The following is a 26747-nucleotide window of genomic DNA, read 5'->3' as shown; positions in this document are numbered from 1 at the left end:
ATGCTTTCCTCCTCATTAGAAAGCAGACATTTTGCTTGCCGCTAAGGTCGGATGCATGCTGGTCTACTAGGTCCTTGATTCGTCGTCATATTAAAGCTTGGGTGATGGTTCCAGCAATACCTAGTTTGCGGAGGTATGACCAGGACTAGAGAACTCCCTTCTCAGAGATCAAGGTCACCTTAGAGGTCCTTGTAAGCAATGTATTCAACTGTTTTTATCAACAGCAAAACAATCAGTGACAATGCTGATGGTTTCAATGACGGTAGCGCGTAGAAGGTGGCTATTAACTAGCTCATCAAGGGGAACTTGGGTGTAGATAATGGGGACAAAACTGGTTTGTGCCAGTCTGTAGACAGTGGTTGGCATCAGACTGCATTCGGTGCCTTAGGTGTCAACGGTTAGGGAAGTCTATTCTGGCTGAAATATCAAGGTGACACATAGGACATTAGTAGATGGACTGGAAAGTTATCAGTTTTCTTCTACACTTTCCTCTTCATTTTTGAGGCGTCAAATTGGAAGCTGAGAGAATATCTTCTGAAGTAGAAGCCCTGGTTGATACCTTGTGCTTAGAATGCTCCAAGAGCTTTTTAGGCATTTGACAAGCACTTTAACTGCACTAGTCTACTGAGCAAGAAGCATCTCTGAAATCAGAGTAAAATACGACATACTCCGTCTTTTAAAGCTTTTGAAGACAACTTCCTGCAAACATAGCAGCCTTTGGACTCCTGAGAAGCAATAGATGCAGGCCTTACAAAGGTCCTGTGCACAGAGCTTGAGCTTCCTACATGAACTACAAGGCCTCAAGTGGCTTTTCTTGGAAGAATCTCACAAAACAAAAAGCTTGAGTCACAACAGAGACAATCCCATATTCAGAAGAATACCTTCAGGGTAGGAAACATTTGTAGATAAAGATGAACACAATCACTTAGCTGACAAAAGTGTAGCACAGACAGAATCCTTCACTCATGAAGTGCTCACCATTTCTAAGCAAGAGTAACAACTACCCTCTCAAACAAGTGTGTGCAGTGACTGGGAATGGAGGCAGCATGATTATGGCCAAGGGGCAGGCAGCATTATTATAGTCCAGACGCACCCCTGTAGGAAGACTGTCTATGTGTTCGCTAAAGTATTTGACTATCCAGTCCTCATAACAGACTAATCTTCCTTCCCAGGTCTGGGGCATGTTTGAAGTATTTGTAATATGCATATATTGCTGTGAATGTGTGCTTAAAGTTACGTGTTCGTTTGATGTGCGTTGGGCGCTTCGCACAAATTGGCAGGTGAATGGTGGGGTATATTTGGAAACCATGCTTTTACCCTTCATATCATGGTAGTCTTTGTGTCGAGCTAGTGAGGACCATCGTTGTTGACACCCCAGTTTCCACACAAACTCTCATTGTTCCCCCTGCTTGAAAATCTGTGTATATGGTATTGGAGCCCAGTCTATTCTCTTTGGTTGGTGTAGGTTTTCGCTGTCATCAGTAAAGCTCACCTACCCTCCATTTCCAAAGTTATGCTCAATGCCCAGGGCAACAGGGGCAAAAAAGTGTTTCAGTACGAGGCAAATTAAATGGTCTGCATGGTATCTCCGGGATCACAGTGATGTAAAATCTGGACAGCGTAAGGGGCAGAACTAACCTCCAGAAATGGAGAAGCCAACAAACTGTTTAATGTTGTAGATCTTTTGGTTCAATGTGACATCCCACCCTGACCATCTGGTGGTATAAGTACCGGACCCTCAAGCAGGTTCCTATTGGTATCAATGACGCCTTCCCACCATTATATGGGAACATACAACAGTTAAACGGTCTGCAGCATTACTGTCCTGCATCCAGACAGAGCAAAAACCTGAAAAGCCTTGAGTGGTCTTGCAGTTATGGCCTGCGCAGAGAAAGACTACTTACCTGCTTGTCTGCTGATGAGCTGGATTGCAACTGCTGCAGACGTTACCAAAATTGTGGTAAGCCCTCCAAAATGTCTAGTAGACGAGAAGACATACCAGGACAGCTTGACAGACTACCACAGTCCAGCTGTCCAGGAAAAAGCAAGGTGAGCATCAGAGTATGGAGTGGCTGAATCACTGGTCATCGACAGAAAGGTGAGCCTGGTTCACGATCCATGCTTGTAGGTTTCCTATAATGTCACAACGCCTGAGGAAATTGAGTCAGAACTGTTTGACTCATCGTTTTAGCTACCGGGGTTGCTTGACACAGAATCAAATTAAATTGCAAGCCACTAGCTTGGGAATGGTGCCATAACACCAGTGGCTTTACACACCACAAATTTTTAACATGAATGGTAGATTCGCTGAGATTCCAACAGGAGGTTGCTTTGATCACCAACAATCTCTTTGCAAAGCACAGGTCAATGAGTGGACCATGAGCTCCAAGTAATCATTGGCTGTGTTTCTAACCAGGCGCTAGTGACTGGACTACAGGTCATCAGGACATCACCACCAGAAACTCTATTGCATAGGATCCTAGCTGTTTTGGGAAGTGAGTTTTTTATTTTTATTTTAAGGTCTTTATTATTTCTATTAGAAATAACTCAATTTAAACAACCTCTTCGCTATTATAGTGGTAACAAAGACTAATTTTGGATCTGCAAATCCCACATCTATTTCATATCCATCTCTCAAATCGTTTTGTAAAAGGTTAACGGACAATGAGAAGCAGAGACCATACACAGACTCAGTCTTAACCAAGCACCTCAGGATACCCGTCTCTGAGCCAATATCAACAAGTCTCACAAATAGCTATAAGAGGCAATAATAATGTTTGGCTTGCACCACCTCATTCTATGTATGCATCTTCTCTATAAATGTACTAGTCACTTGCCTGTTAAATAAAATAGTTTTTCATTTTCTAAAGTGAAGTACTAATTGGACATTGATGTAAATAAGTTTAATTTATTGTTTCACCCTGAATCTAGCTTTCTAACCACCCACCTCCATGAGTACGCCTTGACTGTGTCCTTGCTATTCTCAAAGAGCCTGAATGCTGTAATATGCCTAACCAATTTGAAGCAAACCACATTTTGGCAATGGTACACCAGACTTCCATTACAGGAAAAGACAAACCCATCTACATCACTGCACTGCAGACAGATGGGAAATGGCAAGCATACAAGATCTGGATACTGTCCCACTCCTTCAATAGTCCAGGTGTACAGTTCAAATTGGCAAAATAAAACGCTCTTGTATATTTAGGGAATTATTATAGCTCAACAAGAGAATCATTTATTAACAGCAACTAAGGTCCTTGAATATTTTTAAGTATTGCATTTAAGAAGTGGGAGAAGTTGTGGGGAGGCTGGCAAGCCTATAGGGGGTGGGGAGGGTCTAAGTGAAAGACGGCACGCAATGCTGTATGGAAGGCTTAAGCAATACGTATAAAGTATAATGGGCCGTCAAAGCACCACTATTATCCATGTTCTGCTTTTACTACTATCAGTTCTTCCTTGCCATGTATGTGCCTGTATACACTGAATGAAGAGAATGGTTTCAATAAAAGTTAAAAAAGAAAGTATTGCATTTGCATTATGCAGATTGCAATCAGTTCGCTCACTGATTACGCTGAAAAAGGTTGTCATTGTAATTAACCAGAAAAGGTTGATGAAGTTTATGCTTATGCTGCTTAATTCACCCACAGCTTAATTTACCTATAAATTAGAGCATTCAACTCCCAGGAAAAGACACAACAGACAATGCACCCATTGGAAACTAACCCATTATAAGTAGACCCTTGTTAAAGCGTCAAATTAAAGTTTGTCATCCAAAGTTATTGATGTTCCTTGTTAATTTTTTTGCATGTTTACATAATTCTGATGTGTATTCTTGCCATTAACATTTTTCTTTCATGTTCACCAAAATAATTTATCTACAATTCGATAAGTACACTCACTGTATTGACAATTGTGTGCAATTTGACAAACAATAAAATTGGATCTAGATAAAAAAGTTATGTGGTATAGCACTAGGCCTTCTTGAAGGGCAGCTTTGGCATATACAGATGGCCTGTTTCTGATGGTTAGAGAAATGGGTGTAGAGGCTATTTTCACCATGCTACTTGTCTATCTGACCATAAAAGCAGAAGAAGGGATTGTCATGAAAGAAACTGTTAAGATTTTAATAGAAGACATTTAAGTTCAAGCTGAGTCAACATACCTGCTGAAGAGTGGTGTGGTGTGGTGGGCTCTTCCCCAGAGACTGCCCCTGTTTGGTGGGAGACTGCTGCTGTTGTTGCTGCGCCAAAGCTTGGAGCTTCAGCTGGTTTGAAACCTGTGCAGTTTGCTGAGCTGGTGAGACTGAAGGGGGCTGCTGTGAAGGTTGGGGTCCTTGATTCATCACCCCAGGCCCAGAGGGCCTCTGCTGGCTGTAGGGAATGTGGGATGGTTTCCCACCTTGCCCTTGGCTCCCAACCGGAGAGTGAGGTGAAGGCTGCATGTAGGAACCAGGGACGGAGACGCCTGCAGGGAAGTTGTAGCTGGAATTCATGGAGAATGCGACAGGTGGAGGAATGACATATGCAGGGGGTGGAAAACCTGATAGAGAAAAATGTAACAATTAGTTGTTTTACTGTGTCAATTTAACAAGGAAAAAAAGACAACCAATGGAAAAGTGACCCCTTGTAAAATGGATGGCAGGCTAATTCTAGAAGGCGAAATCTACCATGGTGGGAGGTCACACAGCCTCAGGAAAAAATGGAATGTTGGTGAAGTGAGACTTTCTGAAAAGTTATCACACAAACTAGAGATTGTGCCTCTGAAGAAATGCTTGCGATAGCATGAAACGCGTCAGGCAGACAATCAATGCTGGTGTTTGTTCGCTCGCCTTTGCTGCAACTTCCCAAAGTAAACTTATTTGTACCTACCTGCTGTCGTGGCTCTTCCTTTGGGGAAACCTTTGCGATTGATGTTTTACGGATGGTTCCGGCCGTGGAGGAGCCCGGCTGCAGTGCATGCAGTTGGAGCTGCAGTCACATGACTACGGTGCCTTTGGCAGGAAAGGTTGGTTTTTGGGATTTAATACGGAGCAACAAATCGTGAAGCTGAACTTATCCCAAACCCACTGTGGAGAAACAGTTTTATAATTTTTTATCACGTGTGGCAACTCACTTGAGAGACATAAGACTACGAGTACTATCATGCTCAGCGGAAGCCTATGCCCACTGGGGCAGGTGGAGCCAATAAAAATCAACTGCCAATCACACCCTGGTAATGAATATTGTGCCTCTGAAGAAATGCTTGCGATAGCATGAAACGCGTCAGGCAGACAATCAATGCTGGTGTTTGTTCGCTCGCCTTTGCTGCAACTTCCCAAAGTAAACTTATTTGTACCTACCTTCTGCCGTGGCTCTTCCTTTGGGGAAACCTTTGCGATTGATGGTTTTGTCCAGATGGACATCCTTCCATTACTGCCACCTGTAATATTTGAATGGCCTGTAAATGCATCCAGAGGTCATATGCTTATGCTGGCCACCATGTCGAATCCATGACATGGCCCATCAGGGAGCAAACATGGAACAGAATGTGCCCCAGTCTCTTTTACATATCCCTAGCTACATAACATGGGTGACTAGGACATATAGTGCGACAGACCATAAACAGTGATGAACCGCTAAACAGAAGTGCAAAAAGGGAAAATCGTGGCGATAATGAGCAAAAGAATAATAATACATTATGCACCTCAATTAGCTCCATTAAACAGCTTCACCAAGCCTTCATCATATTCAATTAGCAAATCAACTTAGCCTGATCTCTTCTTAGATGGAAAGCATGTAAGTGCATTAAGGTGCCTTTCTTTTCACATAGTTAACCCCAGGGGCATACCTCAGACCCCAAAGAGACAATTCCGGAACATGGCAGTTAACCTTTTATGCATATCTATCCTACATGTAATGAGTAACTGCAGCCACACAGTCGGTCTTTTGTCATCTGGGGCCCCCCAACCCAAAGGTTCACACGGGTAATCGTAGTAGCTATGTTCGGCTGAATTTGTGATATAAATAACTATGCAGGGTTCTCTGCCTAAACTCTGAAAACAAGCAGCAGGCCTAAAACTGGGCTACCCACCTCATTATTTTTGTAACATCAGGCCTAAAACTGGGCTAACCACCTCATTATTTTTGTAACATCTCATGACATCACACAGGCCATAGAAACAATGTGGCTGCTAACCAAACCCCTGCTTCAAGATCGTGCGCCTGACCCCACCAAGCTTTCTATGGCTAGGTAATCTGTGAGCCTACTGGACCAATCCAGCTCTAACAGCAGATCAAATGAGAAACATCGGTCTCCTAAAATTGTCCAGCTGTCAGAAGTAGATTCACTGGTGGGTAGATCCTAGCACTTTCAGCAGCTCTCTGAAACTTTCATCTTAAACTCAAACTGGACTCGCTGATGTTCAGAATATTGCTGTTGACTTATTAGTGTTGCTCCATGCATCAACCTTGAACATCAGAACTTAATTATTTTTTCAGAGCACCTCTAACTCCCCTTTCTCTTTCACCTCCTCACTTGCTTTTCTTGACCTTCTTAGAATTATGTAGTAGCCAAATAAATATGAAAACAAATGTTCCAACTACTATTGAAGTATGTGATTTTGGGAGTGAAGGTATCAGGTGATGCAACATATCATGCACGGTAAAAAACACTATCTATTCATACAGACTATGCACAGGCACACCCTGCCGTCGACTTTACAAATCGTAGACAAAGATTGCATGAAAAATGCCCAAGTGTACTACACTACCTAAATTTGCCTTATGTCTCACCCATCTTACTAATTTATGCCAACTGTCAACAAGTAGGATTGTGTGTTAATCAAGCCAAAGCTGAGAGATGAAAGGAACTTCTAAACAGGAATATCTACAAGACAACACAAAGCAATTAATGAGTGCCCCCGTACTCCAAACACAGGTGGTTACTGGAAAAATAAAATTAGAATAGTAGCAACAATAGTGTGTTATGATGGTTAGAGCTGGTAAAAAAACAATGTACAAAGTTCCCCAGGGGAGGTGGAAAGGGGGGGGGGGCGGGGAGGCAAGAGTGTGGAAAGTGGAGCGTGGAAGGAGAAGGGAAGGAAAAGGAAAAAGAAGGGGAATTTCCCTTGTTGGAACTAAAACCCCCACACACCTAGCAAGCTAGATGTCATGCTTCATCATATGTGTTCTGCTCCTCGTCAGACTGGCGCTGCAATGTCTGACGGGCACCCGTAAAGGGGCTCTTTATTGGAGATCTTTTGTTCTGGCCATATGGTGCATGCGGGTGAGAGGGATTGAAAAAAGTGTAGTCGTGAGAAAGTGGTGAATTAAAAAAAAGGTTGGTCAGTCCACAATAAGTTTTTTTGGCGTGGCTGATGCCCTTGATTAAAATGGTGGGAGGGGAGATATATGCTTTAGGTAGTACAAAGCAAGATACCTACAACCCCCTGATCAGGTCAACATGTTTCTTGCCCAGATGGCAATTCGTCAGGACCTACGTGATACGTACTACACAGTGAAAATCTAAAAAGGGATGTTCATACAACCTTATTCCATGAGGTCGTACAAGGGCAGGCAACTAGGTCCTGCTGAACGAAGGCGACCCTAAGGTGCCCCGCAGTCTGCTCCAGTGGGACCTGCACGTATAGGTCAGGTACCCGGATAACGTGCGGTCAGCGCCGCTAACACCTACCCCCACCGTCTGGTCAGGACAGAGCAGCTGGAAATTCCCCTTCTTTTTCCTTTTCCTTCCACGCTCCACTCTCCACACTCTTGCTCCCCCCGCCTTTTCCACCTCCCCTGGGGAACTTTGTACATTATTTTGTTACCAGTCTCTCGGACACGTACACTGGACCCTGTTAAATATCGTCCATTAACGGTTCCCCTGTTGTTGATATATGATGGTTAGAGCTACCTGTTCTAAAAGCATATATGCTGGGAAAACGGGATAGGGGACCAGAGTTCACATAAAAGCATGTCCGAAGTTTTGACTGCCCTAGCTATTTTATGGGTTTGCAAGCAGCACTAAAAAGCAACTGGGGATAATAATCATCTAAGAAGTTTCACAGTGAAATCTCTGCAACAAATAACAGACTGAATGGTAGGGGTGTTTTGTTGTATCCAAATAAAACATTTGAAGTTGCCCGGCAGTCCCATAGGTTTCAAACAAGAAAGCAATATGAACAATAGTTACTTACCTGTAATTCTTGGTTCTCCAGTATTGGTGTCTTTCATAGATTCACATGCCTGAATCATTCCCCGTCGTAGGAGTGGGAGTTCCACGGTACATAAAAAAGCAATAATATGCCATAAATATATAGTAAATACCAATAAAAACAAACCAAGAAGTAAAGTAGCCAAAGCTACAGTAGAAAAAACTTCCACACCTATGACTATCCTAGTCATTTTGTATAGTCCAAACTACAGCCAATCAGGCGCCAGCACCCACCAGAAGGTTCTCCCCAGAGGCTCAGGCTCTCAGATTTTCTCACAAGGAGTGAAGGTAAACCAATATAGCCTAAAAGCCTCTGAGGGGAGGTGGGCAGGTTGCATGTGAATCTATGAAAGACACCAAGACTGGAGAACCACAGATTACAGGCAAGTAACTATTGTTCTTCTCCAGTATTAGGGGTGTCTTTCATAGATTCACATGCCTGAATCAGAGTAGCTAGCAGTACATATCCGTGCTAGGCAGACGCCATTGATAGTCAAGCTTATCAGCATATAATTCATATAACAGTGCAATCTGAAAATACACATCATTTTAAGCATAGCAGAGTGCAATCATGTAAGCATGTGTAAAACAGAACATAGGAAGAGTCTGACAGCAGTAGAAGGAAGTGGGAAACAGAGGCTCACCTTAGTTGAAAAGATTCCGTAGAACTGCTCGACCCACAGAAGTATCGGTCTCGCTGGTTGCCTCAAGACAATGTCTGGTAAATGTATGGTGACTGGCCCAAGTAGCCGCCCTGCAGATCTGCTGAAGAGGGACTCCAGCAAATAAGGCCGTAGATGATGACATTGCTCTTGTAGAATGCGCTCTAGGAGCTGCTTTCAACGGTCGTCCTGCTTGTGCATGGCAAAAGGTAATTGCAGTAGATATCCATCTCGCAATAGTCTGTTTAGAAACTGCCTGCCCCCTACGAATTGCTGAAATAGTTGGTCAGAACTGCGCAAAGTGGATGTTCTCTGCAGATAGAATTTATGACACCTTTTAACGTCCAGCGTATGCAACGCTCTTTCCGCCGGTGTTTGCGGGTTAGGAAAGAATGACTTTAGAATTATAGGTTCGTTTAGGTGGAAATCCGAAGGTATTTTAGGAATATACTTCGGATTAGTGCGGAGCATTACAGAGTCACTTGTAAACTGCAGGAAAGGATGGTGAACAGTGAAAGCCTGGATATCACTGACTCTCCTGGAGGAAGTTAAAGCCAGCAGCAGTGATACCTTCCAAGAGAGATATTTCAGGTCGGCCTTGTGGATTGGTTCGAATGGGTGACACATGAGTTGTGCCACGACCACAATTAGATGCCACGCAGGAGGTGGACGGCGTACTGGAGGGAACATTCTAACTAGGCCTTTAAAGAATTGTTGTATAATCCTCGCACAGTAAAGAGAATTGGTCCCGCAACGATCAGGTGGGGACCCAAGGGAATATTTAAAGACCGTGCTCTGGATACATTCCCTAGCAGTACATTAATACCACAAGAATACCAGAGGGTCTAACCAATGTATAGTAGAGGTGCAGATAAACCCCAGCACTAAACTCAAAAGACTGACTATCAAATTGCATCCCAGGAGATTTTAATAGAACACTACTAAACAGAGTGACCTTTGCCAGCCTGGACTAGGCGGCACCTAGGTTCAATAAGAAATGACCTGGTGTCTTATTGTATATGTTTGTGTGTTTGAGAGACTTGCACACTTAACTCTCATTTTCTGACTCTTACTAGTGAACCACATGAATTGTAAGAGAAGACGTGACGCGACACCTAGACTTCTCAGGTGATGTCTGTGCCAGTCTTCATTTTCATTTTTTCACAGTTTGGTTACACTATATATGTTAACCTTGATTTGCAGTAGCTATAGTCGTCGTTGTGGGTCCTGAAGAAAGCAAAGGCTAACCTGCCAAAAATTGCTGAAACATGTCGACCTTGTACCACATCTAGACAGTAATTTTTGTAACCGGTCTTGACTATTTTTAATATTGGTAGAGCAAGTATCATCTGAATAAAGTAGTTCAATACTTCCTCATCCAATTTTAATACAGTTTTTTACTTTTCATTTGCACTGCACTTTTTTTTGGTCACCCCAGCTGCACCATTCAACATCGTTATGAGAGTAGAAAGACCACACCACCTTCTATCCCAGTAGAAAGGAGCATTTACCATCTCGGTTGCCTTTTCTTACTGATAGTAAGACACCTGTGTGTGTGTGGGTCTTTCAGAGGAACCCCAAATGATTAAGGGCGGTTCAGAGTGGTGACTGATGGGTGTCCTAGACCATCCGCAAAGGTGGCTTATTGAATCAGTTTTATTAGTCAGTCTTTTGAGTTTAGTGCTGGGGTTTATCTGCACCTCTACCATACATTGGTTAGACCCTCACCCATCCGGTCTATACCTTGAGATCGCAGCTAGAAAAACATTCAAGGTTGCGTGAGACAGGCCTGATCTTGCTAATTGCAGGAAAAAAGGCAGAATCTCCTCCGGCTTTGCTGAAAAAGGGTGAACCCCGAATGAGTGACACCATATGCAAAAACGGTTCCATTTAACCCCTTAAGTGCTGCCTTGGTGCATTGGCCGACGGCAGCACTACCTCCCCAGTGCTGCGCACGACCATTGGACGTCCATTCAGCACTAGTTCCAATGGACAGCGCAGCACTGGGGAGGAATGTTTAATAGCATCTATGAGGTTAAGACTGTATGTCTTTATGGTAGCGGGCGCCCTTGCCTTGGCCAGAACTTCTTTGCAGTCTCCCGGGATGTTTAGGTGGGCGAAATCACAGTACTCAGGCGCCAGGCCGCTAATCTCAATGATGTTGGATCCAGAAGGTAAACCTGTCCGTACTGAATGCTGAGTAAGTTCGGGATTGGATTCAACTGAATCGTTTCGCACTCCGACAGAAGAAGGAGCTCTGTAAACCAATACTGGCGCGGCCATCTGGGAGCAATTAGACTCAGTTGGCACGGTTCCTTCATTTTCCGCAGGACCTTGGGGACTGGTGGAAAAGCGTACGCATATGTCAGAAACCAATTTATTGAAAACGCATTCCCCTGAGAGTCCTTGTGGGGATGCCAGCTTGCGAAGAATTGGCATTTGCTATTGGTCTTTGTCACAAATAGGTCTAGGTCTGGTCGACCCCACAGGTGAAAGATGCGCTCCACTGTCTGCTGGTGCAGTTCCCACTCGTGAGTGGAGACCGTCGTTCTGCTGAGTGTGTCTGCCAGGACGTTCTCTGTTCCCGAAACATGCACTGCTTGAAGATTTATATTGTGCTTTAAAGGCTATGCCCATAGGTCTTGGGCTTCTTGGGACAGGAGAAGTGATAGTGTTCCTCCCTGCTTGTTGACGTAGTGCATGCCTGTTGTGTTGTCTGTTCTCACCAACACATTGGCATCCTGAATGATTGCACGAAACGCCTTGAGTGCAAGAAAAATGTCTCTCAGTTCTAGACGGTTGATGTGCCACCGCTTTTGTTGAGCAGTCCACTTGCCGCGGATTGTGAGGCCCTGAAGATGCGCTCCCCAGCCCTCGAGAGATGCATCCGTAGTGATGGTAAGGCTTGGTGCATCTTGAAGGAATGCGCACCCCTGCTGGAAATGTTGCTTTTGTGTCCACCAGAGGAGAGAATTCCACATGAGCGGTGTGATCCGGATGAGATCTTCGAAAGTGCCGGAGACCTGTAGCCACTGCAAGCTCAGTTCTTTCTGAAGTGGTCTCATCCTGAGGTGGCAGTTTGGTATTAATGGGATGCAAGATGATATCATCCCCAGAAAAGACTTGTACAGTCAAACTGAAACTGACCTTCTTGAAAGCAGATTCTGCGCCATGTGTTTTATCTTCATTTGTCTCTCCTCCGAGACAAAAGCTTGGAGCTTTTGGGTGTCCAACGTTGCTCCTAAGAAAGCCTGTCTTTGAGAAGGTTTCAATTGGGATTTGCTGAGATTGAAGGAAAGCCCCAGAGACTGAAACAGGTGTAGACACTGTTGTAGATGATAATGTGCAACCTCGCGAGAACTGGCCTTTATAAGGCAGTCGTCTAAGTATGGGAAAATTTGAATCCCCTTCAGCCGGAGGTGCGCCACCACTGGAGCCAAAACCTTCGTAAATACTCTTGGCGCTGACCGCAGTCCGAAAGGAAGGACTTTGAATTGGTAATCCCTGCCAGCCACCCTGAAGTGCAGAAATTTCCTGTGGCGAGGAAGAATGGGGATATGGAAATATGCATCTTGGAGATCTAAGGTGACCATGTAATCTCCCGCTGCCAAAAGATGTAATATTTCCTGAAGCGATAACATCCTGAATGTTAGCTTCTTTAAATACTTGATTAGAGCGCGAAGATCTAGGATCAGACGCCACTCTCCGTTTTTCTTCTTGATTAGGAAAAATCTTGAGTAAAACCCCGTTCCCCTCATTTTCTGAGGTACACTCTCAATCGCTCCTTTTTGTATTATCAATTTGATTTGGGCAAACAGCTCCTTTAGGTGAGCTGGAGGTGGTCCTTTCGGTGGGACATTTGGAGGAAATTGCTCGAATTCTAGGGCATGCCCCCTAGCCACAATATCCAGGACCTATTTGTCTGATGTTATCGACAGTCAATTTGAGTAAAATTTTGATATTCATCCTCCAATTTTTCCTCGAGAGTGGGGCAGTGGTGGTGGCAGGTGAAATGTCTCATTGGCGCTTTATCTTTCCGCGGTAATTTGTCTTCCCCCTGTTCTGGGTATAAGTAGACTTTCTCTGGCCGTAAGATTGGTAGCGCTGGGTCTCATAGCGCTGATTGCCTTGTCTGTAGGAGGATTGTTGGTTGTATCCGCCTCTGTTGGAGGACGATCCTGGTCCTCTCGCTCCTCGAAAGGGCGGCTTGCGGAATTGAAGTGTGCCCAAGGATTTCGCTGTTTCCGTATCCTTCTTTATCGTCTGTAAGGCTTCCTCCACTTGGGGGCCAAACAGATATTTACCATCATATGGCATGTCCAATACCTTATTCTGGACCTCTTGTCTGAAGGAAGTGGAACGTAGCCACCCCTGCCTACGCAGAACCGCAGCGCCCGCTAGTTGTCGAAAGCCAGTTGAGGCCAAATCAACTGCTGAATCAATAATCTCTTCTGAGATTCTTTTTCCGGATCCAGACTGACGCCTGGGGATATTCTAAGGTAAGGAATCTAACACTAACGTGTTTCTTTCAGATACAAAGGTTTGCCAGCCAGCTGGTATGCTAGTTTGATACATGAGACAATCCATCTGGAGATGGACCTTTTGGCTGCTGCAAACCCGGTCCTCATTGAACCATAATTGACAAAGAGTTGGTCTGTCTTTCTGGTGCCCTTCGTTCTTTCTAGGTAAAACTTTAGCACCCGTTTAAGATCCAACGAGTGCAACGACCTCTCAGCTGGGGTCGATGGGTTAGGAAAGAACGAAGGAAGGGTAATCGTTTGGTTTATATGAAAATCCGATACCACTTTTGGAAGGAAAGATGGGTGAGCCCTCATTACCACTCTGTTGTGGTGAAACACAGTGTAAGGTTCCTTGGTGCAGAGTGCTTGTATCTCGCTAACCCTGCGCGCAGAGGTTATTGCCACCAAGAAGGCCGCCTTCCAAGTGAGATGCTGCAAGGAGGCCTTGTGTATAGGCTCAAACGGTGTAGACAGCCTGGAGAGAACCAGGTTCAACTCCCAGGGAGGAGAAAGATTTCTCACAGGGGGATAGGCCTTCTTTAATCCCTGAAGGAAATCCTTAACCACTGGGACCTGAAAAAACGATGTTTGTGTAGGTGATTTTCTGTACGCTACTATGGCAGATAGGTGAACCCTAATAGAAGCGTATTTCGACCCTGATGTCGCTAAGTAAAGGAGGTATGGAAGGACCACCTCTTCTTGTCCTTTGGTGGGATCAAAGCCATGGTCCTTACACCAAATGAAAAATCTTTTCCACTTGAACGCATAAGACGCCCTTGTGGAAGGTCTCTTTGCCTCTCTTAAAATATTCATACATTCTGGAGGCAGATTTAAGTGTCCGTATTGCAAGACCTCAGGAGCCATGCAGTCAGGTTCAGCGACGGGAGGTTGGGATGCAGGATCCTCCCGTTCATTTTGCTCAACAGGTCTGGCCTGCACGGCAGGCGTCTGTGTGGACACAGCGACAGATGTAACAGGTCTGGATACCACCATTGTCGCGGCCAATCCCGAGCAATTAGGATCATGTCCATGCTCGATCTGATGAGCTTGGCCACCACCTTCGGAATCAGTGCCAGAGGAGGAAACGCATAGGCGAACATTCCTGTCCACTCCAGCAGGAGAGCGTTCCCTTGCGTCCCTGGCCGGTGGAACCTGGACGCGAAGGCGTGGCATTTGGCGTTTTCGTCGTCCGCGAATAAGTCTATGTCTGGACGACCCCAGCAACGGAAGAGTTCTTCGACTACTTCGTCGTTTAGCACCCAGTCTGGCTGATCTTCGAAGTGCCTGCTGAGTGCGTCCGCTTTTGTGTTTAGCTCGCCTGGAAGGTGTACTGCCACCACCGACAGTCCCCGAGCCAGAAGCCAGTGCCAGATTGTCTGGGCCTCCTTAGACAGAGGGCGAGATCGAGTTCCTCCCTGCTTGTTCAGATAGAACATAGTTGTAGTGTTGTCCGTCTGAACCAGGATTTTGTCCGTTGTTATTGCTGGAAGGAACGCTTTGAGCGCCAGATGAACTGCTCGAAGTTCCAGCATGTTGATGTGGTATGTCTGAAGGTTGGTCGACCAGCGACCCTGAATCTGAAGATGACCCATGTGAGCACCCCAGCCTTCTAGAGATGCGTCCGTTACCACAGACAGCGAAGGAAGAGGTTGCTGAAAAGGGACTCCCTGCAAGACATTCCGAGGGCGAGCCCACCACTGTATTGAGGTCAGTGCTGCTTGAGATAGGATGATTCGATCCTCCCAATCTCCAGTCGCTTGGTCCCACTGATCTTCCACAGACTCTTGTAGAGGTCGCATCCTCAACCTGGCGTTCGGTATTAGGAAGATGCAGGACGCCATGGAGCCCAGTAGAGACGCTACTTCTCGCACCTTTGGACGAGGAAACTGAAGTAACTTTCTGCATTTCTGCCCCATGGAAGATAGTCTCTCCTGCGAAGGAAACGCTCTTCCTAAATTTGTGTCTAGAACTGCTCCCAGATAGTGGATAGTTTGCGTGGGATGCAGGACCGACTTTTCTGTGTTCACGTGGAGGCTGAGTCTGTGTAGTTGTTGAAGACACAGGTGACAGTCTTTGGTGGCTTGACGAGGGGACGGACTCTTCAGGAGCCAGTCGTCTAGATATGGGTACACAAAGAGACCTTTTTTGTGCAGACATGCCGCTACCACTGCCATGCACTTGGTGAATACCCTTGGTGCGGATTTTAGTCCGAAGGGAAGCACTTTGTACTGGTAATGCTTGTTCCCTACCAGAAATCTCAAGTACTTCCGATGACCTGGTGTTATAGGAATGTGGAAGTACGCGTCCTGTAAATCCACCCAACACATCCAATCTCCAATTTGTAGATGAGGACATATCTGATGAAGTGCCAGCATGCGAAACTTCTCTTTGACCACCACCTTGTTGAGGGTTCGAAGATCCAAAATCGGTCTGAACTTGTCCTCTTGGTCTCTTTTGGGGACTAGAAAATACCTTGAGTACACTCCTCTCCCCCTTTGGGATGGGGGTACCTCTTCGATTGCGTTTTTCTTTAAGAGGACGCTCACCTCCCTTTTGAGGAGGTTTAGATGGTACGAGCGAGTCTTTTTTGGAGGAATCGGTTGTGGTCTCTTCCGGAAACGTAGCGCATATCCATTGCGCAGTATATTCAGCACCCACTGATCTTTTGTGATGCTGACCCACTCTGCCAGGTGTTGCGAAGCACTTCCTCCCACTGGAGTGGGCAACGGCGCCAGAGGAAGCCACTGCTCAGGCCTTGCCTCCTCTAGGCGTGGTAGAGGATTGATGATGTCCGCCTCTGCCCGATTTTCCTCCTCTGTATTGCGCCTTCCCTTGTGGCTTGTTTTGAGACCATTGAGGGGTTTGAACCCTCTGTTGGCCTCCCCGGTTCTTGTTGGTCTTGAAGCGTCGCTTGAACGGCTCTTTCTTTTTCTCCAGACCAACCGCCTTCACTGTGTCCAATTCTGTTTTCATGCGGGTCATTTCCTGATCGGCATGCTCCCCGAAGAGTGAATTTCCTGAGAAGGGCAGATTGAGGATGCGCTGCTGGGCATCTGGTTTTAGACCAGTTAAACGCAGCCAAGAAGATCTCCTCGCACATACCCCATGTGAGTAGGCATGTCCTGCTAGAAGGGCGTTATCTGCAGATGAACTAATCATTTGGTTCGCCACCAAACAGCCCTCCGTCACTGTTTCCTCAAAGTCCTTCTGGTCCTCCTTGGGCAATTTCTCTTTGAATCGTTCCATGGAGTCCCATAGAGCTCTATCGTACCTTCCGAGAAGTGCTAATGCACTAGAGACTTTGAGGGATGAAGCTGCTGTGCTGCACACTCTGCGTCCCCAAGAATCCTGAGTCTTGCTGTCCTAGTCAGGAGGAACTGAAGAAGAAGGAGCGACCGTGTGATTCTTCTTAGCTGAGGCTACTATAACTGAGTCTGCAGCAGGCTCTCCCTTCACAAAGATAGGATCCGAGTCGGCCGGCCTATATTTCTTTTGGATACGTGCCGGTACCGCCCTGATTGTTGCTGGCGTGAGGAAAACCTCTTTGATTGGGTCCATTATCCCTGGAACCAATGGGAGCAAAGGCCGTGTATATGATTTGTGACGAAGGGTCTCAAAAATCACAGTAGTGGACACCTCTGGAACAGCCATCTCTATATTAAGTTTGTGAGCACCCCTTTGTAAGACGTCCAGATACGTGTTGACGTCGTCAAGCGGGGAAGCTCTGGAGCGAGGGCTGTCTGCCAGCGTTGGAGAGTAATCCCCTTTAGAAGATCTAGATGAAGATTAAGAGGAGGATGATGGAGTTCTCCTCCTCCTGTGGTGAGATTTCTCCTTCCTCACAGGTGATCTTCTAGGTCGTTCTTCCCTTCGAGGAGAACGTGATTTCCTCTGATGCTCCCTTCGTGGAGATCTCGATCTCTCAGTCCGTACCTCCCTTCTCGGTGTTCGAGATCTGGGTTGCTCCCTCCTTGGTGATCGGGAGACCCTGGGGGTATGCGACCTTCCCGCTCTCCTCTCCCGAGAGCGTGATCGGTGCCTGATAGGGCTCTGTCTGCCTCTTCTATCAGTCTCTGAAGAGGTGACCTGTGGAGTGGGCTTACATATCTTCGCAGCCTCTCCGTCGCTCCAGAATCCTTCCACTTGCTCAACGGAGCATTCCATCTTGGCGAGAGTGTTGTCTTTCGCTGGGGCAACGGACTTCTACTCCTGGAAGAGGACCTCGATGAGCTAGAGGTACATGAGGAGGAATGGTGAGAAGCCGATTGCGTCACTACAATAGTTGAAGGCACTGAAGGAGATTTTCGTCTCACCGGTGTTGGAAGACGTCTCAAAAGTCTTTCCCTCGACGTCGGACGCCTCTGCGGCGTCGACGGAGTCCCGTGGTCTCTCGACGTCGATCGGCGATGTCGAGCCGATGACGGAGTCTTCTCCCTTGACGTCGAACGGCGTTGCCCTGCCTTCGACGGAGGTCTCGACGTCGAACGGCGTTGCCCTGCCGTCGACGGAGGTCTCGACGTCGAACGGCGTTGGTCTGTCGGCGACGGAGATGGTAATCGACGGTGTCCTGTCGTCGACGATGCCCTCGACGTCGACCTGGCTTGTGGCGACGGCGGAGGATCGGACATCCTCGACGCCGACGTGCCGTCGACGATGATCCCTTCCTCGACGACGATCGTCCGAGGGGGCTCTTGTTCCTCGACGCCGAGCGCCTCCGTGGAGACGTCGGCGGAGGTGTCACACTCTTCGAAGCCTGTCGACGTTGAGACGACGGCGAGTGTGATCTGTCTCTCGACGCCGACGGCGGCGGAGTTGCCTTATGTCTTGATGCCGATCTTCTCGTCGACGGCGATCTCGTGGCTTCTCTCGACGCCGATCGTCGCCTAGTTGACGACAGCGGAGCTTTCTTCGACGTCGGTGAACTTCTTTTCGACGACGATTTCCTCATCGACGCCGGTCCCGACGTAGACGGAGCTTTTTCTCTCGAACTGTCCATCAGATGCTGTTTTTTCAGCGCCGAGCCCGGTGCTGAGGTTGATGGACGCTCTGACTTGCCTTTGGAGGGAGTTCTAGGTCTCTTTGAACTCTTCCTCTCTGTAGATCTTCCCCTCATGGATCTCTGGGCCAGACCATAGAGCCTGTTCCTCTCTCTGTCTTTAAGAGTTCTGTCAGACAGATTTTTACAATGAGAACAGTCTTTAGGATCATGATCCTCTGGCAAGCATAAAATACAGACCTCATGAGAGTCCGTTTTTGCCTTCTTGTGGCCACAAGAAGGGCAATCATCAAATAATGAGGGCATCCTGACAGGAAAACCTCACAAAAAATCGACTGCAAAGCAGTTATTTACTTGACCCGGATGTTAAAAGTCAAAGTAAATCAAAAAATTGTTCTTTTGAAGATTTTCTGACTGAAAAAGGCAGAAAAGAGTGGAGCTGTGTATCCAGGGTCCTTCCTGAAGGAGCCGGAAAGAACAACTGACCTAACTGTAACCCCTGAGGCATGATGGGAAGCTAGGGGCAGAGGTGCCTTAAAGGCACAGCGTCAGTTTTGGTACATGCAGCTACAGGTTAGCTTTTCAGTCTTTTTAGACTGGGTATTTGCAATGCAGCCTGGGAGCTGTATATGCTTATAGTGTGTTATAAGAATTTCTACTGCTTTCTAAGCATTAAAACAGTTTCTAAACAAGCATTGGTGTTGTTTCTCATGTTTCTAATGCTAATACACATGTATGGTGGAAATTCTTCACAGCATATTCCAGCTCTACTGTTTTATTTGGCTGCAATTGCTTAATTTTATATATATATATTTATATATATATGTATATGTATATGTGGGGCACATATAATATATTGTTTCCGGGGTCCCGCGCATGGGCGGGAATATTCTAATGCTTATGACTATTGATGAGGATCCCCTGGAAGAGAAAGCTTGTTTACGCCTTTGAACTAAAGACTGCTTTGGTGTTAAGAACACCGTAGACGGTGACCAGACCTGCAACGCAGTGAAAGATGACAATTGTGGCGTCGACGGTGGGTCCACGGCTGCCAATGAAGCAGACGTCAATGGTTCCATCGTCGACGGCATAGACTTCGTCGACGGCACAGGCTTCGTCGACGGCACAGGCCTAGTCGACGGCACAGGCCTAGTCGACGGAATGGACTTAGTCGACTAAATGGTTTTCGTCGACGGAACGAGCTTCGTCGACGGTACAGGTTTTGTCGACGGTGTAGACTTCGTCGACGGGACAGGCTTCGACAGGATGGCAGTCGTAGATGGATTGGGCTTCATCGCCGGTACAATCTTCATAGACGCCTTCGTCGACGGTGGCAACTTTATCGACGTAGTGGAGCTCGCCGACGAGCCCTTCAACGGTATCTTCTTCGGCGACGGTAGAGCCTTCAGAGGAGTCGACGACGAGGCGTCGACGATGGCCGCCGTCGATGAGAGAGGTCTAACAGATACATAGACCATAGTTGGTGAAGAAGCCGCCGTCGACATGATCATCTGGGGCTTGGGAGAAGAGAATGTCACTGTCGACGTAAATGTAGCGTCGACGTAGGTCTTCGTAGACGATGAGGCAGAAGATGGCGTCGTCGACTATGAAGACTGAGGTGAAACTTTGTCAGTTGTCTGAGGCAATCTTTTGGTGGACCGTTTTTGAGGTGCAGAAGAACCCTCCTTGTCCTTGCCTGTGGGTGTAGCCTTAGAAGTGGAAGGCTTGTCAGACCCCTTAGAAGGTTGATTTTTTTTTAGCAACCTTAGCTCCAGGAGATGGCACTACCTCAGACAAAGGCCTCTTTCTAGACGCTGAAGTGGAACCAGAGGCAATACTGCCAACCTCAGACATAGGATTATCAGCATCCTTAAGCTTTTGTAGCCACAAAAGCAACCGACCCTCTCTGTCTCTGAGAGTCTTCTGAGGAAAGGTTCTGCAGATCTTACAGTACTTGACTTGGTGATCTGGATACAGGCAATAAATACATTTTTTGTGGGGGTCCTCTTTAAAAAGCCAGAGCTTACCACAAGAATCACAGGCTCTACACAGAGATTTCTTTGAAGACATCCTGAAAGAATAGATCCAAAAGGAAGAAAGAAGAAAACTGAGCAGAGCTCAGGGAGACTCCCTTCACATGACGTGAAGTAGAAAATCTGGGCGCCTGAGCCTCTGGGGAGAACCTTCTGGTGGGTGCTGGCACCAGATTGGCTGTAGTTTGGACTATACAAAATGACTAGGATAGTCATAGGTATGGAAGTTTTTTCTACTGTAGCTTTGGCTACTTTACTTCCTGGTTTCTTTTTATTGGTATTTACTATATATTTATGGCATATTATTGCTTTTTTATGTAACGTGGGACTCCCACTCCGACGACGGGGAATGATTCAGGCATGTGAATCTATGAAAGACACCCCTAATACTGGAGAATAAACAATCTGATAGCACTACAATATTAAATGTCGAGTTTACACCCTTTTCTTCTATGCTGTGTCTGGATAAGAACAAGGATAGCAAAAACAGAGGAGACAGTACTGAAAGGTCAGTCTGCGAGAAAGACACTTTAAAATCATTCACTGTAATGCTGAAACAAACAAATGTTCAAATTGCACTGTACATGATATTTCATCATTGCCAAAGTAACATAATGGCGTTCAATATCTCCAATGGAAAAGAAGAACAAGTTACTTACCTTCGGTAACGATATATCTGTAAGAAACATTAGTTAGTGTTAGATTCCTTACCTTAGAATATCCCCAGGCGTCAGTCTGGATCCGGAAACTTTTGCGTAGCAGTACCCCTGCGCGTCGGTAGGCGTCGTCTGCAGGCGTCCCCTGCGGCTCCGCGTCCGTCGTCGGCGTCGTGCGCCGTGATGACGTCGCTGGAGTACATAGACGCCGCCTCCGCGCGCTGACGTCAGTTCTTTGCACACAGCTTTTCCGCGCCAGGAGACGCAGAGCCATGAGAGAACCAACACTGGTGCCATGTACAAACTAGGGCCCTGAAAGGGATGACCTTAACCCTAGGTATCAGTTCGCAGAACGGGGAGGATGGGTGGGTTCGGTAAGGAATCTAACACTAACTAATGTTTCTTACAGATATATCGTTACCGAAGGTAAGTAACTTGTTCATCTGAAAGAAACACGTTAGTGTTAGATTCCTTACCTTAGAATACATACCCCAGCAATACCAACCCCGGTGGTGGGTCTGCGAACCAATACAAAACTACACCAGAAAGTCCTGGAGAACAGAACGGCCAAAGAAGCCATCCCTCCGGACTTGACCGTCCAGGCAGTAGTGCCTCGCAAAGGTGTGCAGCGAGGCCCACGTAGCCGCCTGGCAAATGTCCTGCAAGGGGACTCCCCGGCCCAGGGCAGCAGTAGCCGCCGTGGCCCGAGTGGAATGGGCCCTCAGCCCAACAGGAGGCTCCTTCCGAGCCAAAGAGTAGCACGCTTTGATGCAGAGGACGACCCATCGAGAGATGGTTCGTTTACAAACCGCCCGTCCCTTCTTCGCACCCACGTAGCCAACAAACAGTTGGTCATCCACCCGGAACTGGCGTGTGCGATCCATGTAAAATGAAAGCGCACGTTTTGGGTCCAGACGATGGAGCCGCTCTTCATCCTTTGAAGGATGCGGAGGCGGGAAGAAGGAAGGGAGGGTGATGGACTGCCCGATGTGAAAGGCCGAAACAACCTTGGGCAGGAAAGAAGGTCTAGTCCTCAGAACCACCTTGTCAGGATGAATGGACAGGAAAGGAGGTTGGACAGAAAGAGCCTGGAGCTCACTCACCCTCCTGGCAGAGGTGATGGCAACCAGGAAAGCCGTCTTTAAAGTCAGGAGACGGAGAGGGCAAGAATGAAGGGGCTCAAAGGGAGCACACATCAGGAAAGTTAGAACCAGGTTCAAATCCCACTGAGGCATCACAAACGGAACAGGTGGAAACATGTGAGTGATGCCTTTCAAGAATCGAGTTACAATCGGGGATTTGAACAAAGAAGGCTGATCAGGAAGCCTCAAAAAGGCTGAAAGGGCAGAAAGGTAGCCCTTGATAGTACCCAGAGCAGAGCCCTGCTGGGCAAGAGAAAGAAGAAACAGAAGAACCTCCGAAAGAGGGGCAGAAAGAGGGTCCACAGCCTTTGCTGTGCACCATGCCACAAATCTGTTCCACCGACAGGCGTATACCGACTTAGTGGAGGGACGCCTGGCTGCCAGAATAACATCACAGACTTCAGGAGGCAAGTCAAATGGCCTCAACTGCCGCCGCTCAATCTCCAAGCATGGAGGTGGAGACTGGACAGGTTCGGGTGGAGGACCGTCCCCTGCTGCTGCGACAGAAGGTCCTCCTGAAGGGGCAGGCGGATCGGGGGACCGACTGACATGCTGAGTAGCTCGGGATACCAGTACCTTCGAGCCCAGTCCGGAGCCACAAGGATAACTTGGGCCCGGTCGCGCCTGATCTTCTTCAGCACTCTGGGCAGAAGTGGTATAGGCGGAAAGGCGTATAACAGACCGCAACTCCACTCGCGCCGAAAGGCGTCGCCGTGCGAGTGCCGTCTTGGAAACTCCAACGCGCAGAACTGATGACATTGCGCGTTCTCTTCTGTGGCGAATAGATCTAACCAAGGCTCTCCCCATTGCAGAAAGATGCCTTGCGCCACGTCCGAGTTCAGACGCCATTCGTGATCCATCGAGCACCGACGGCTGAGTTCGTCCGCCCTGGCGTTCAGAGAACCTGCCAGGTGTTGAACCGTCCGAGTCACGCCCTGACGTTCCAGCCATTGCCAGAGGCGCAGAGCCTCCTGGCAAAGGGTCCACGACCCCACTCCGCCCTGTTTGTTGCAGTACCACATGGCGGTGGTGTTGTCGGTGAACACCTGCACTACACTCCCGTTGACAAAGGGGAGGAATGCCTTCAGTGCCAGACGAATCGCCCGCAGCTCCAACAGATTGATATGGAGCCGGGACTCCGCCGGAGACCAGATGCCTCTGATCTCTGCCTCTCCCAAGTGGCCACCCCAGCCCTGGAGGGACGCGTCCGTCACGACAACGTGCTCCGGTTGGGGAAGGGAGAGGGACTTGCCCCTGACCCAATCGCGGTCCGTAAGCCACCACTGCAGTTGTCTCGCAGTGCCCTCCGAGATCAAGACGTGGCCGGACAAGTTGCCCTGATGCTGGGCCCACTGAAACTTCAGGTCCCACTGCAGAGCCCGCATCCGCCACCTGGCGTGATGCACCAGAAGGATGCAGGAAGCCATCAGTCCCAGCAGCCGCAGCGTCAACCTGACCGAGACTCGGGATAGCGGCTGAAAGATGGGAATCAAAGCCTGAACATCCCGAACCCGCCGTTCCGGAGGATAAACCCGAAACTGCGCCGAGTCCAGAACCGCTCCGATGAAAAGGAGCTTTTGAGAGGGACACAGGTGTGATTTCGGCACGTTGATGGAGAACCCCAGGTCGTGCAAGAGGTCTGCCGTCATCTGAAGGTGGTGGACGACTGTCTGGGGCGAGCCCGCCTTCAACAACCAGTCGTCTAGGTAGGGGAAGACTGAAACCCCTAACCTGCGCAGATGGGCTGCGACCACCGCCATCACCTTTGTGAACACCCGTGGGGCGCTGGTAAGGCCGAAGGGGAGCACGATAAACTGAAAGTGCTCCTGGCCTACCGTGAACCGCAGGTAACGCCGGTGGGCCGGCAGGACGGGGATGTGAAAATAGGCGTCCTGCAAGTCCAACGCTACCATCCAGTCTTGCGGGTCTAGAGCAGCCAAGACCTGAGCTAACGTCAACATCTTGAACTTCTCCTTCCGGAGGAAGCCGTTGACGTTCCTTAGATCCAAGATAGGACGTAGGCCCCCCTTGTCCTTCTTGGGCACCAGAAAGTAGTGGGAATAACAGCCACGCCCTACTTCTGGCCCAGGAACGCGCTCGATGGCCCCCTTGGCCAAGAGGGCCGTAACTTCCTCCTGCAGAAGTGTCAAGTGGTCCCCCGACACACGGTGGTTCTGCGGTGGCATGGCTGGAGGAGAGGTCTCGAAGGGGAGGGAGTAGCCCCTTCGGACAATTTGCAGCACCCACCTGTCCGAAGTGATCGTGCGCCAGTGAGCGTGGTGATGGCGAACCCTGCCACCCACTGGCGTCACATGGGGCCGAAAGCACGGACTAGGAGGATTTTGGGGTAGATGCTGCGGGGGAAGGTGTGGTCTGACCCCGCCGTTGTCCCCGACCGCCACCACGGCGGTTTCCACGGCCGCCACCGCGTTGGAAGGATTGTTGCGGCGCGTGGCTGGCAGCACGTGTGGGGGCGCCCCTTCCTTGGCCACGAAAGGGACGAAACGAACCCGGTTGCTGACGCTGGGTCGAGAGACCCAAGGACTTGGCCGTGACCCTGGAGTCCTTGAAGCGTTCCAGCGCGTGGTCCGCTTTGTCACCGAACAGGTGACAGCCATCAAACGGCATGTCCATCAGAGTATTTTGGACATCAGCCGAAAAATTGGCGGATCTCAGCCAGGCGTGACGACGAATCGCCACCGTCGTAGACATAGCTCTGCCCAGCGAGTCGGTCGTATCAAGACCACACCGAATTGAATATTTCGCTGCATCCCGGCCCTCAGCCACAGCCTGACCGAGCTTTGCCCGCACCTCCATGGGGCATTCCGGCAGCAGCTCCGCGACCGTATCCCACACAGAGTGGGTGTAGCGGCCCAAGAGGCAGGCGGTGTTGCAAGACCGCAGGCCCAAACTAATGGACGAGAAGACCTTTTTGCCAAACTGGTCATACCTCTTGGATTCCCGGTCGGGCGGGGCCGACGGGAATGCGGACTGGGAGGTCGAGGCCTGGATCACCAGACTCTCAGGAGTGGGGTGGGTAGACAGGTACTTGGGGTCGTCCGGACAAGGACGGTGGCGCCTGGCCACGTTCCGATCAACAGGCGCACCTGAAGCGGGCCTGGACCACGTGCCCAACAGAACGTCAGACAAGGCTTCATTAAACGGCAGCAGAGGCTCCAATGGGCATGACTGCGGTTTGAAGACCTCGGTGAGGATGTTAGGCCTCACGGCCGCGACGGGGAGCTCAAGGTTTAAGGCCTTGGCAGCCCTCATCAGCACCACAGAATAGGCAGCTCCCTCCACCGATGCCACGGTTGGAGGAGAGATCAGACCAGGGTTAGGGGAGTCGTCCAAACCACTGGCATCCCCCAAGTCACCCGTCCAGTCCGGGTCATACTGGCACTCGCGAGCCAGAGGGTCCTCGGACCCCTCCCAACCTTCACCGTACTCCTCATCCTCTCCGTATTCGGAGTCAATGATGAAGACCGGCTCCTCGGGGTTCATGGGCCCCATCGGCGCCGGGGCCGGCGTCGATCGACGCCCGTCCGGCGCCGCGTCCGGCGTCGGAGAAGGTAAGGGGACGGCGCCGCCCGGAGCCGGCGCCGGAACCCCACCGCCGGCCGGAACCGGCAGCGGAGAACCGGCGCCGCGCGGGGGCGGCGTCGGGGGTAACCCCGATGGTAACGGCGCCGGGGAGGCCGGAAGACCAGCCGGCGCCGATCCCGAAGGCCCCTGCGGCGCCGGGGTCGGAGCCGTCGGCGGCGCCGGGGCCGGAGCACCCGACGGCGCCGAGGCAGGGACACCCGAACCGCCAGGGCCCCCAGACGGTAGCACTGGGCCCGAAGGCGCCGTAGGCCCCGTCGGAGAAGCGAGCGCCCTCATGGCCATGAGGAACGCCTCGATCTCCTCAGGCGTCGCACCATGCCCAGGGACCGGAGGGTATGAGGCAGGCCGCGCCGGCGACTCTCGCGGAGCCGCGGGGATGGGGTCACCCGAGCCCCCGGCCGCATCGCGCGAGCGTCGGGGGGAGTCGGGGGTACGATGACGACGCCCCGACTTCCTGTGCTTCTTACCTGACGAGGATGACGAGTGGCGTCGGCTTCCGGAGCGCCCGGCGCGGCTCCGCGACCGCTCCCTCGAACGCTCTCTCGACCTCCGGCCGGACCGGGACCGCTCCCGGTCCCGACGTGGGGCCGACACCCGGAGCTCCAGCAGCTTGCGGGACCGCTCCCGTCTAGCCTTGTTGGTAAGGGCCCGGCAGTCGACGCAGGAGTCCACGTCGTGGTCGGGGCCCAGACACCGGAGGCAGAGGCGGTGATGGTCTGTGACCGACATCGTGCGCTCACAGCCATCGCAATTCTTAAATCCTGGCATCCTATCAGGCACAATAGAGAAAAAGACAATCGAAAAACTTGGTCAAAGACCGGAGTACTGCTCTTCAGATCTGCGTCCACTGGCGCGGAAAAAAGAAGAACTGACGTCAGCGCGCGGAGGCGGCGTCTATGTACTCCAGCGACGTCATCACGGCGCACGACGCCGACG

At 49.3% G+C, this 26747-nt stretch overlaps 1 protein-coding gene across 4 annotated transcripts in view; it reads right to left on the bottom strand.

Moving 5' to 3' along the window:
• Positions 1–26747, bottom strand: part of SMG7 (SMG7 nonsense mediated mRNA decay factor) — a 582851-nt gene that overhangs the window by 130588 nt on the left and 425516 nt on the right. For all 4 annotated transcript variants that reach the window (XM_086955704.1, XM_086955713.1, XM_086955721.1 and 1 more), the window contains exon 16: positions 4166–4542. In XM_086955704.1, the coding sequence (XP_086811830.1) occupies positions 4166–4542 (377 nt within the window). The remainder of the gene's footprint in view (positions 1–4165; positions 4543–26747) is intronic.

Source organism: Lissotriton vulgaris, chromosome 1_1 (genome assembly GCF_964263255.1).
Source record: "Lissotriton vulgaris chromosome 1_1, aLisVul1.2, whole genome shotgun sequence".
Classification (NCBI taxonomy): Eukaryota; Metazoa; Chordata; class Amphibia; order Caudata; family Salamandridae; genus Lissotriton; species Lissotriton vulgaris.
This window is presented reverse-complemented; position numbering and strand designations above follow the sequence as displayed.